The sequence below is a fragment of the Macadamia integrifolia genome, chromosome 13 (assembly GCF_013358625.1).
Source record: "Macadamia integrifolia cultivar HAES 741 chromosome 13, SCU_Mint_v3, whole genome shotgun sequence".
Classification (NCBI taxonomy): Eukaryota; Viridiplantae; Streptophyta; class Magnoliopsida; order Proteales; family Proteaceae; genus Macadamia; species Macadamia integrifolia.
Genome location: NC_056569.1, coordinates 4,569,602 through 4,583,204, shown reverse-complemented (window position 1 = coordinate 4,583,204; position 13,603 = coordinate 4,569,602). Strand labels below are relative to the sequence as shown.

The 13,603-nt window shown below is 37.3% G+C and overlaps 2 protein-coding genes across 2 annotated transcripts; both read left to right on the top strand.

Annotated features, from left to right (window-relative positions):
- Positions 1-3,761: 3,761 nt before the first annotated feature.
- LOC122059840 (putative F-box protein At4g22180) lies at positions 3,762-5,009 on the top strand. Its single transcript, XM_042622874.1, has one exon. The coding sequence runs from the start codon at positions 3,762-3,764 to the stop codon at positions 5,007-5,009; it is 1,248 nt and encodes a 415-aa protein (XP_042478808.1).
- A 4,108-nt stretch (positions 5,010-9,117) lies between these two features.
- LOC122060206 (F-box protein At2g05970-like) lies at positions 9,118-10,569 on the top strand. Its single transcript, XM_042623400.1, has one exon. The coding sequence runs from the start codon at positions 9,188-9,190 to the stop codon at positions 10,412-10,414; it is 1,227 nt and encodes a 408-aa protein (XP_042479334.1). The 5' UTR covers positions 9,118-9,187; the 3' UTR covers positions 10,415-10,569.
- The last annotated feature ends 3,034 nt before the right edge of the window (positions 10,570-13,603 follow it).

Here is a 13,603-nt window from a genome sequence, read left to right as displayed (position 1 = left end):
TAATGACGAAATCAAGATTTTGATAAAAACCCTCACTTCATTTGATAACAAAAAGATGCACCCTTTATAACAATAATGGCGTTTCAAACTGATGTAAAAATTATACCACGAATAAATGGTGATGCGAGAAACAAGTCCAAATTTGGGACCCACTTAAGCTGCCATATATTGATAGCATAATGGTGTCTTGGTTACACGTATGGACAGGCATATGAGGAATAAATTGTTATTTAGTTTGTTCTCCTCCTCCCCTTTCTTTGCTTGCATTATCCTTACGACCTTAACATGCACGTTTTAAAAAATAGAATCGAGATTTTGATCTAAATACTAACTTCATTTTGTTGTCAACAAGATACACTCTTTATAATAATAATGGTGTTTCAAACTGCTGTAGGGGTTATACCATGAATAGATAGTGTTGCGAGAAACAAGTTTAAATTTGGGACCCACCTGAACTGCCATATACTGATAGCATAATGGTGTTGTGGTTACACGTACAAAAGCAGGCATCACGGAATAAAATCGTTATTTGGTTGTTCTCCTCCCCACTTTATTTTGTTGCATTATCCTTACAACCTTAACAAGTATGTTTTAAAAAATAGAATCGAGATCTTGATCTAAAACCTTACTTCATTTTGATGACAACAAGATGCACCGTTTATAAGAGTAATGACATTTCAAACTGGTGTAGAAGTTATACCATGAATAGATGGTGGTGCAAGAAACAAGTCTAAATTTGGGACCCACCTGAGCTGCCATATGATAATAGCATAATGGTGTCATGGTTATAAGTAAGAAGGTAGGCATAACAGAATAATTATTATTTGGTTTGTTCTCCTCACCCACCCCCCCTTTTTTTTTTATTGCATTATCCTACTACTTAACAAGAATGTTTTAAAAGACGGAATCAAGTTTTAGATCTAAAACCTCACTTTATTTTGATGAAAACAAGATGCACCTTTTATAATAATATGGTGTTTCAAACTGGTGTAGAGGTTATACCATGAATAGATGGTGATGCGAGTAACAAGTCTAGATTTTGGACCTACCTGAACTATCATTTACTGATAGCGTAACTGTGTTATGGTTACACATACGAAAGCGGGCATGCATAATGGAATAAAATAATTATTTGGTTTGTTCTCCACCCCCTTTCTTTTGTTGCATTATCCTTACGACCTTAACATGCATGTTTTAAAAGACAGAACTGAGATCTCAATTTAAAACCTCACTTCATTTTGATGACGACAAGATGCACCCTTTATAATAATAATGGTGTTTCAAACTGGTGTAGAGGTTATAGCATGAATTGATGGTGCTGTGAGAAGCAAGTCTGAATTGGGACCCACTTGAGCTGCCATATACTGATAGCATAACGGTGTTATGGTTAGACGTAACTAAGCATGCATAATTGAATAGAATCGCTATTTGGTTTGTTCTCCTCCCCCACCCCTTTTCTTTTGTTGCATTATCTTTACAAACTTAATAAGAATGTTTTAAAAGATGGATTTGAGATTTTGATCTAAAACCTCACTTAATTTTGATGACAACAAGATGCACTCTTTATAATAATAATGCCGTTTCAAACTGGAGTAGCAGTTATACCATGGTGGTGCGAGAAACAAGCCTAAATTTGGGACCCACCTGAGCTACCATATACTGATAGCATAATGGTGTCGTGGTCACAACACGTACGTAAGCATGCATAATGAAATAAAACCATTATTTGTTTTGTTCTCCTCCTCCCAATCCCTTTTTCTTTTGTTGCATTATCCTTACGACCTTAACAGACATGTTTTAAAAGATGGAGTTGAGATTTCGATCTAAAACCTCACTTCATTTTGATGACAACAAGATGCATCCTTTATAATAATGATGACGTTTCAAACTGGAGTAGAAGTTATACCATGAATAGATGGTGTGCGAAAAACATGTCTAAATTTGGGATCCACTTGAGCTGCCATATATTGATGGCATAAAGGTGTCGTGGTCACACATACGTAAGCATGCATAGCAGAATAAAATCGTTATTCCCAATCCCTTTTTCTTTTGTTGCATTATCCTTGCGACCTTAACATGCATGTTTTAAAAGACGGAGTCGAGATTTTGTTCTAAAACCTCACTTCATTTTGATGAAAACGGTCAAGTGGTCTTATGGCTGTACTACTAATCCAACCGGAAAAGCTTGCCAGGATGGCTTGGTAAGAAAGCCAGTAGTTATGTAGGCGCCAACTCCCAGTTCATTCTCCTTCCGCGGCACATATTCCCAATCTTATTGTTGTCTCGATACTGACTCGGATTCACAAGGCGATAAAGACGCATATAGGTTCCCACGCATAACCTATCGAAAGCCTCGTAGAGATGCACCCTTTGTAATAATGATGACGTTTCAAACTGGAGTAGAAGTTATACCATGAATAGATGGTGTGCGAGAAACTAGTTTAAACTTGAGATCCACCTGAGCTGCCATATACTAATAGCATAAGGGAGTCGTGGTCACATGTATGTAAGCATGCATAATGGAATAAAACCGTTATTTGGTTTGTTGTCCTCCCTCCAATCCAATCCCTTTTTCTTTTGTTGCATTATCCTTACGACCTTAACAGGCATATTTTAAAAGACAGCGTCGAGATTTCAATCTAAAACCTCACTTCATTTTGATGACAACAAGATGCAATAATGATGATGTTTCAAACTGGAGTAGAAGTTATACCATGAATAGATAGTATGCGAGAAACAATTCTAAATTTGGGATCCACCAGAGCTGCCATATACTAATAGCATAACGGTGTCGTGGTTACACATACGTAGGCATGCATAATGGAATAAAACCATTATTTTGGTTTGTTCTTCTGTCCCCCCACCATTTTTTTTTCTTTTGTTGCATTATCCTTACTACCTTAACAAGCATGTTTTAAAAGACAAAATCGAGGATCAAATCGGGCAGTGCCAATTTCGATCTAAATAGGTCAGAATCAACCAGAAAGCGTGACAGAGTTGGCGGGGATTGGCCATAGTAGTCATGACCTATTCCGATCTGAATTAGCCGATTCACCGATCCAATTCTTGATAATTAAAACCCAAATGGCTGGATAATAACGTCTCTCTCTCTCTCCATGTGAAAAAAGATATCATTTATGAAGAAATATTATCTATCATAATTGCATAACTAAATTAGGAAAATAATAAATTGGGAGGATATAAACCCCAAAACCTAAGGACTTGCATCAGGTCCTTATATGAGAATCATTCACGTAAGGTGCCTTATCCTCACATGGAATTCATTCACTCTAAAAGTCAGTTGTAAAAACGAAAGAGAACAAGTGACTTCCATGTGTGGATCAGGCCGGACTTGAAACGGAAGTGTAAGCCAGTACTTCAAATGATCAAAATACCCTACCAATTAAGCCAAATTACTGGTCATGCCCTTGTTGACCAGACAAACTTCCTCCCCTTATTTATGTGTGAGGCTTTAGGTTCAAAAGGGTCTATACGGGTTTCCATTAATTTCCAAATTGAGAAACAATTCATGAAGGACGAGTGCAAGTGCTAACCATTCTTGTAACTGTTTGATAGGAATACGAATCCAGCTCATCTCTTACAAAATATCATGTCACCTACCACACTACCCTAAAATCTTTCCTTGTTATCTTGAAAACCTAGAAACCCTTCTACATAAACAAAGAGGGGAGGAGGAGCCAGACACAGACTTCCTATACCTCTCTACCTGGTTATTTTCAGACAGTCGATAAGAGGAGAAGATGGAGAAGTCATCATCAGCTATTGTTGTTTCTGAGCCTGAAACAAAGAAGATCACGAAGGGTGAAATGTATCGGCCATGGTCTGAACTCACATATCCAATTGTTGAGATGATCTATGGTGGTCTGGAATTCCTAGATAAATGCCAGATGGTATCGGTCTGTAACTCGTGGAGAAATGTTGCTCCAGAGTTCGCGAGACGCTGTCTTCAGCAGGTAGTTCCATGGCTACTCATCTCTTATGATGCACAAAGCAGGGAGGCTTTTGGTCTTCTCAACCTCCATGACAATTTGATTCACCAAACAAGGATCCCACAGATCAACATGAAACTATGCCTTGGTTCCAGTCAAGGGTGGTTGTTTATGTTTGAGGATGCAAGGGACCAACCTTTCTTCCGTACTTGCTTCCTACTCAATCCATTCACCAAATCTCGTATCCAACTTCCATCTTTCAGAATTGCTGAGCCTCCAAATGCTGTTCATAAGGTGATGTTGTCTTCTGATCCTAGGATCAGTCAAGATTGGACTGTGATTGGGTTAGCATCACGTGGGCTAATCTTCTACAAACCAGGTTTCAGGTCATGGTCCATTGGGTTACCGAGGACCAGAAATTGGTATCCTTGTGATGATAGAGACATCATATTTTTGGATGGAAAAGTTTATGCTCTTGGTATGTTACATTCACTTTGGGTTTTTGATATGGAAACTCAAAAATACAGCCTCAAGAGTTCTGGAGTTTCACCAAACTATGATCTTAATCGAGACAACGATACGATCGATGATGGGTATATTAGCTACTTGGTGGAATCAAATGGAGAAATTTTTCTGGTTTCGAGGTTCTTGGAGAATATCAGGAAGCCTTGCACTGCCTCCAATATCTCATTGACATCTGAGTGCTTTGAATGCCAAACAGCAAGTATCCACTATGTGACCTTAAATTTTTTGTTGTACAAGTTGATAAAGAACGACAATAGGAGAAAGAGGACGAAGTATATCTGGGCCAGACAACCAAGCCTGGGAGCCGATCAAGTACTGTTTCTAAGCAAAAGTGGATCTAAATCAGTCTCAACTATCGAGAACCCAATGCTGCATGGTAATTCTATTTACTTTGTCAATGATCTGCATCCGGGGAATGGTAAGCCTTGTGACATAGGTATTTACCATTTCCAGGATGGTCAGTTCGAACCTCTTGCTCAGATTGAATCCTATCCTTTGGAGTTTCCTTTAGTTTGGATCACACCCTCTCTTTGAGGACTTGGAGGGTTCGAGTTTTACTATGCCTTTGTGGCTTTGTCTGAGTGAAGATGGATGTGATGGTGAAGGCTTGTTGTTGGAGTCTTGGAGCCTGGGGTTTAATAAGGTGGACATCCATGTATTTGAATAATGAAATTTCAATTTTTTTTTTCCTTTTATTTTAATTCCCTCATGGAATATGTTATGTGATGTCTCATAAACTTCTTATATAGAGGAATGAGAGAAATATAAAGAGTTAATTATATATGCCTCCTTGTAAGCCTCATGTGCTATCTCACCTTGTCTTTGCAGATGACCTTATGCTATTTGTAAGTGCAAAACATCTATCCATCTGTACTAAGAGAAATATAAAGAGTTTAATTATTGTACATAGTAGAGTAGGAGCTAAAGTGATTGCCAATAATCTCAAGCAGGTTGCGAGGGCACCTGGTGTCCCATGACCAATCAACGTTTATTAAAGGAAGAGGATCATAGGGACTATTTTCTTTCCATAGACAAAAAAAGAGAGGCCATTGACAAATCAATCAAACAAGACTAACAAAGAAAGTAAGCGCACCCTGCCCCAGGGCAGTAGGTCGGATTGCCTAAAAGAATTTACCTACTCTCAGAAAGAGTACACTTTTGATAGTTTCCCAACCTCAATCATTCCATCTTGAGTTCTTTCCGCAACGATAGACAAAGTGGCACAAAAGGGCATTGCACTTTCACGTTGTGAACCATTGCTAATAATATATTGGTTTGCCATGATGTGGTGAAGGGGTTGACCCAGAAGCAATCCTTCCCGTAGGCAATTCTGAATATTGACCTTAAAAAGTCTCTGCATGGCTCTTCGAGAGTAGATTACTTATTTCTCATTATGTTTTCCATCTTGGTTATTAGTGGAAGCCTTATTGGTTATTTTCTTGGGAAGAAAGGCAATCGGTAAGGGGATCCTATGTCTCCTTACTTATTCACCCTTGCCATCGAGGTGCTTTCCATTTACTCAAGAAGCTAGTGGATGATCATAGAGTGCAACTTATATATACTGCATTGTAGGCCTTATGTGCTGTCTCACCTTGTCTTTGCAGATGACCTAATGATATTTGTGAAGGCATAATATCTATCCATCTCTACTGCTGTTGACAACTTATCATCATTTCATATTGTTGAGTTTAGTGCCTAGCGCTAAACTCTAAAGCCGATAGGGGCCGATAGGGATATTTTGGGTCCCATCAGCCCCCATATTTCTGTGATGTGATTTTTCTTGTAATTGGGCAATGGGGGTACTATTGTCTTTTACTTTTAGCATTATTTTAATATATGTAAATGACTAAAACCTGCGATCAATCTATTTTGGTATGATCATAGGTCACTCCTCTCTTTTGGGAGTCTCTTTCAATTGCACCTCTCTCTCTTCTCTACACTTTTCTTCTTCTCTTCTTTCCTCTATTTCTCTGTTTTGATTACAGGTTTTTGGGATTGTAACACATATATTTCTTGATTCCTATAGCTTTTATAGCTTTGCTTGATTTCTATTTATGAAGTTTGCTTGGCAGTAGAGCAGATTGAAAACTTTTCAATCCACTGATTCCATCCAAATATGTTGTTTACATGAAGCACTGATATTGAGGGACACTATCTTAGTGGCTGATCTTGCAAACAAGCAACCCAGGCATTGTCCTATTGTATATCCTCTCTATGTCCTTTCAATATTAACTGAAATGTACAAGAAATACTGCTTTAGTATGAGACATATAACACCTCATCTCTTTGGGTGAAAACCTGGACAAGGCTGTATGTATAGACATGGTTATTAACATTTTGTTGGTTTTATGATAACTTTTGCCTATCTATTAACATATCTTCATCCAAGTATAGGGCATTGGGATATGCCATGGTGCGAGGATAATTTTTCATCTTGTTTTACTCATGGTTTTTTTTTTGGTAGTAGTTTTACTCATGGTTAAGAAGTACAAAATCTCACTTGGAAAGTATGTGCACAACGTCCTGTTAAATTGTTTTCATGCATGCACTTCGACCTTTTAGCCTTATTTTAGATCTTTAAAAATGAAAAAAAAAAATTTTTTTCCTACTAAATGGTCATTTGTATTAAAAAGGAACAAAAGAAAGAAAGAAAAAAAAAAAGAACTATATGAAAAATATGGGAAAAATAATTCTCCCATTAAGAAAAAGCACCATTTGCCTAAACCCTCACCTTCGGCATTGCCATTAGCAGGGGAGATGGGAGCTCATAAAATCAAGAAAATCGGTTGCACATTTATCAGCAACTCCTCTTGAATTGAAGCTGGAAAAGAAATCCCTTCCATAGATAACCCACTTCTAGTTGCTAGTTTTGTCAAGTAGTCAGCTGTAGGATTAGCCTCTCTGTAGCAATGAGTAAGTTTCCATTGTATGGAGAATAAGAAAAGGAACAAATAGAGCCAATCTTTATCTATCAGGGAATGGAGAAACTATACATAGCCACGTTATAGACATTGAGTTACATAGCCACGTTATAGACATTGAGTTGCACTCCACCCATAGCTTTTGAATACCCATCTCCATCTCTTGCCATCATCGAACCTTTCACTAAAGCCTGAAACTCTGCCTCATAATTTGATGTCACTCCCAGCAATGAGCAAAAAGATGAAGCAACTTTTGCATTTTCATCCCTGAAAATACCTCCGCTCTTGTGCTACCTGGATTTTCGATCAAAATCCATCTACATTTACCTTCAACCAACTGGAATGCGAGGCACACCAAAAAACCTTAGAGATCACCGAACTAAGCTGTGGCACAATTGGAATACCAACTCGCCTAAAGAAAATTAGATCACTTATAGAAGATTTGAGCTGAAAGGATGCGATTTGAGACTTTAAAGTAGACAAAACATGTTTAAGGATGTGGACTTGTTTAGGAAAAATCTTGTTGTAACAAAGATTGGTGAAAAGGATTCTAAACCCTTTTTTTTTTTCCCCTTTTAATATTGTTTTTTCAATAAAGGTAAATCTTGTTATGTTGCATGCTCACTCAAAAAATGTGCAACTAATTAATATGTACTGATGTAACAAAAAGTCTCTTCTAAAATATTTGGAAGACATTTTTTACTCTTACATTAAATAAATATTGAGAAAAAACAAGGGGTAATCAAAAGATGTTTTTTTAACGCCAGCTTCTATGAGAACCATAGAAACCATGTATTGGTCCCAAAGAGTTGAGGGAAATTGAACTCAGGACACACGTCGATTTTACAACTTCTCACTTCATCGTTTTGGCGACAACAAGATGCACTCTTTATAATAATACTGATGTTTTAGATTGATTAAAAGTTATACCATAAGTAGAAGGTGATGCAAACAACAAGTAATAATTTGTGACCCATCCGAGTTGCCATGTACTGATAGCATAATTGTGTCGTGTTTAAGCATATAGAAGTGTGCACGGAAGTGTGTATAATGGATGAAATCGTTATTTGGTTTGTGCTCTATTCCTCCTCTCCTTTTGTTGTATTGTATATCTTTACTACCTTAACAAGCATATTTTAAGAGACAACCATGGATTGAATTGCAGTGTCGATTTTGATCCAAATTGGTTAGAATTGACAAGAAATATGATAGAATCGAAAGGGACTGGTTGGAATCAGCTAAATAGATCATGACTGATTCCAATCCAAACCAGCCTATTCACGGGTCAAATTCCCCATATTTTAAAAACCCTGTTAACAGGAGAATAACGATTCTCTCTCTCTCTCTTTAAGGAAAGAAGTCATTGATGATGAGTCTCTCTCTGTCTGAAGAAAGAAACCATTTATGGAGAAATATTATCTACTAAAATTGCATAATTAAATTAGGTTAACCCAAAAATGTAGCGTATAGAGACGGCTTACAATTTGGAATGAGCAATAGTTCAAATGACCAAAATACCTCACAAATTAAGCCAAATTACTGGGTCTCTACGGGTTTCCACTATTTTCCAAATTGAGAAGAATCCAAATCCAGCTCATCTCTTTCAAAATCTCGTCACCTCACCTACCACACTACCCTAAACTCTTTCCATTTATTCTTCTTCACTTTTGCCTCGAAAACCTGGAAAACTCTTCTATAAATACAAAGAGGGGAGAAGGAGCCAGACACAGAATACCTCTACCTCTACCTCTAGCTACCTGGTTAATTTCAGATAGTCGATAAGAGGAGAAGATGGAGAACTCATCATCAGCTATTGTTGTTTCTAACCCTGAAACAAAGATCAGCAAAAAGGAAATGTATCGGCCATGGTCTGAACTCACAGATCCAATTATTGAGGTGATCTATAGTGATCTGGATTTCATAGATAAATTCCGGATGGCATCGGTCTGTATCTCGTGGAGAAATGTTGCTCCGTGGTTCGCGAGACGCCGTCCTCAGCAGCTAATTCCATGGCTACTCTTCTTTCATGATGCACCAACGGAAGCTCTTGTTCTTCTCAACCTTCCAGAGAATATGGTCCACCAAATAAGAATACCCCGGATCAATATGAAACTATGCTGTGGTTCCTCAGAAGGTTGGTTGTTTATGTTGGATGATGCACGGGAAAACCATTGCTTCTTATTGAATCCATTCACCAAAGCAAGAATCCAACTTCCACCTCTCAGTATTGATCCGCCGAATGCTATTCGTAAGGTGATCTTATCTTCTGATCCTAGGATCAATGAAGATTGGATGGTTGTTGTGCACTTAACAATCCATGGTCTAGTCTTCTGCAAATCAGGTTACAGTTCATGGTCCACTGGGCCACCAAGGAACAGATTTTGGTATCCTTATGATGATAGGGACATCATATTTTTTGAAGGAAAAGTTTATGCTCTTGGTATGTTGCATTCACTATGGATTTTTGATATGGAACCTCAAAAATACATCCTCAAGGGTTCTGCAGTTGCTCCATCCTATGATCTTTATCGCAACACTGATCCTGTCGACGACGGGTATATTAGCTATTTGGTGGCATCAGATGGTGATGTATTTCTGATTTCGAGGTTCTTGAAGAACATCAGGAAGCCTTGCACTGCCTGTGAAAGCTTGTCCACTGAGTGCATTGAATGCCAAGCTGCAATTAACCATTATGTAACCCTAAATTTTCTGGTATACAAGTTGAAAGAGAACAATGATAGAAGAAGAAGGACAGAATATGTCTGGGCCAGACAATCAAGTCTGGGAGTCAATCGAGCACTGTTTCTAAGCAAAAGGGGTTCTACATCAGTCTCAACTATTGAGACCCCGGGGCTGCATGGTAATTGCATTTACTTTACAAATGATCTGCATCCAGAAACAACTAAGTCTTGTGATATAGGTATCTACAATTTAGAGGATGACCAGATCGAACGCCTTATTCAGTTGGATTCCTATCCTTTAGAGTTTCCTTTAATTTGGATCACACCCTCAATTTGAGTACTTGGAGGGTTAGAGTTTTACTATGCCTTCGCTTTCTCTAAGTATAGATGAATTTTATGGTAAAGACTTATTTACTTGAAGGATCTTCTTAGCGTTGCATGCTGTGTGCAGTGTGTTGTGTGTTGTTAATGCCTTATTATTACTTTTTTTCACTCGAACTATCTTCATTGGATTTTTTTTTTTTTTTTGAGCATCTCTTCGAGTCTTGGGGCTGGGAAAAAAATCGTCTGCAATTCCGATCTCGTGCAATTCCGTGCGATACCACCTTCAAGCGGTGACACGTGTATTGATACCAATACAATGGTCCAGATCTGATTTAAATATCTCTTCACTGATTTAATGTTTTATTAATTGTACCAGATCTGGACCATTGTATTGGTATCAATACACGTGTCATTGCCTGAAGGTGGTATTGCACGGAATTGTACGAGATCGGAATTGCAGACGATTTCAACCCCTTGGGGCTGTGGTTTAACAAGGTGGGTATCTACGTATATCAATTGTCAATTTTCAATTTGTTATTTAACTTTAATTCCTTCATGGATTTTGTTATTTGATGTCTCATAAAGTTCTTATATAAAGCAATGAGAGAAATATAAATAGTTTCCGTGCTCTTATGTTGGGACTGGAGTTTGGAAAGCACAACACATACCCTAGAATATGGATTGAATGTGATTCAGTGATTGTAGTGCTAATGGTTGTGAAAGATCAGTTGGTTTCAAGGATTGTTTTGCAGCAAAAGTATGCTCTTCAACAATTCTTGTCTATCACTAAGTGGAAGATAACCAATTGCTACTGTGAGGCAAATCCTATTGTTGATCATCTTGCTAAGACGATAGAGAGATTTGAAACATCTACTCCTTTTTCTGTTTCGCCTTCTTGGAAGTTGGTGGTCTTGGCAGACTAAGGTTCAAGATGTTATAAAAGTCTAAAGGTTTTTCTTGTGTAGTAGGTATCTCTTTGTTTGCTTTATTCTAGTCATTTCCTTGCTGATGGCAATGCCGAAGGTGGGGAATGAGTTAGAATGAGCTTTGTGTCTTGTGTGCATGGGGATACCCAGATAGTCCTGTAATTTCTTTCCTTTCCATTTTTTCAATATAAATGATCTTTAGCGAAGAAAAAAAGAGAGAAATGTAAATAGTTAATTATAGTAGGAGCATACATATAAACAAATAAAAAGTAATATATAGAAAAATCTTACTTGTGTGCAAATAAATTACAATATCATGAAAAAATCCATCATCAAAATCAAAATCCATATTGCTAAAGTGATTTTCTATCGACTCCAGTAAGATGTGGCTAGGGCACCCGATGTCTATAACTAGTCAAATTTTATTAGAAGGAGAACCATTTTTGATAATATATTGGTTTGCCATGATATGGTGAAGACTTATTTGCTTGAAGAATCTTCTTAGCATTGCATGATGTGTGCAGTGTGTTTTTAATGCCTTATTATTATTTTTTTTTCTCAAACTATCTTCTTGGAATTTTTTGGGAGCATCTCTTGGAGTCTTGGGTCTGTGGTTTAACAAGGTGGGTATCTATGTATTTCAACTGTCAATTTGGTATTTAACTTTAATTCCTTCATGGATTTTGTTATTTGATGTCTCATAAAGTTCTTATATAAAGCAATGAGAGAAATATAATAATTTCCATGCTCTTATGTTGGAACCGGAGTTTGGAAAGCACAATGCATACCCCAGAATATGGATTGAATGTGATTCAGTGGCAGTAGTGTTAAAGATCAGTTGGTTTCATGGATTGTTTGCAGCAACAGTATGCTTTTCATTGATTCTTCTCTATCACTCAATGGAAGATAACCCACTGCTATCGTGAGGAAAATCCTATTGTTGATCATCTTGCTAAGACAATAGAGAGATTTGAAACATCTATTCCTTTATCTCTTTTGACTTCTTCCATTCTTGAATCTTTGGAAGTTGGTGGTCTTGGCAGACTAAGGTTCAGGATGTTATAAAAGTCTGAAGGTTTTTCTTGTGTAGTAGGTATCTCTTTGTTTGCTTTATTCTAGTCATTTCCCTGCTAATGGCAATGCCGAAGGTGGGGAATGAGCTAGAATAAGCTTTGTATCTTGTGTGCATGGGGATACCCAGATAGTCTTGTAATTTCTTTCCTTTCCTTTTTTTCAATATAAATGATCTTTAGCGAACAAAAAGAGAGAAATATAAGTAGTTAATTATAGTAGGAGCATACATTTAAACAAAGAAAAAGTAGTATATGAGAAAATCATACTTGTGTGCAAATAAATTACAATATCATGAAAAAATCCATCATCAAAATCAAAATCCATATTGCTAAAGTGATTTCCTATCGACTCCAGCAGGTTGTGGGGCACCTGATGTCTATAACTAGTCAAATTTTATTAGAAGGAGAAACCATTGCTGATAATATATTGGTCTGCCATGATATGGTGAGGGGGTGACCAGGAAGTAGTCCTTTCCATTGGTGATTATGAAGATTGACCTTAAAAAAATCCTATGACTCTTTGAGAAGAGATTACTTATTTCTTATTATGTCTTCTATGTGCTTTTTGGAGCGATTCTTTAGGTGGGTGGTAGATTGTATTAACTCATCTATGTTCTCCACCATGGCTAATGGGAGCTCAGCTGGAGGAGGTCGACGTATTCAGCAAGGGGATCCTTTGCTCCCTTATTCACCCTTGTGATGGAGGGCCTTTCCATGTTAGTCAAGAAGCTAGTGGATGATAATAATAAAGTGCAACTTATCCCATTGTATGCCTTTTGCGTTGTCTCATCTTGTCTTTGCGGATGATCTTATGATATTTGTGAAGGCAAAGTGTCTATTTGTCTTGACTATTGTAATTTCATCTTTTCATTCTCTTTTTGTGTTGCACTAGAACCCCTCTAAGACTTCTATTATTCTAGATGGTGTATCTCTCCAAATTAGGAACCAACTCCTTGCTTTGACATGTTTTGTTGATACAATCCCATTAATCTCTAGTAAGTTGAGATTTGTTATCACAATGCCCCTTTTTCAATATGGTGAGATGGAAAATATCTCTCAAGCAAGAGTACTTTCAATTGGTCCCGATCTTTATAAAATAAATATCCAAAAATTCAATACAAATTGACAGTGCCCATTTTTCATTATACTCATAATGAAATTATAAAATAAAATCCAGCAATTCAATACAAATTGACTAATAAT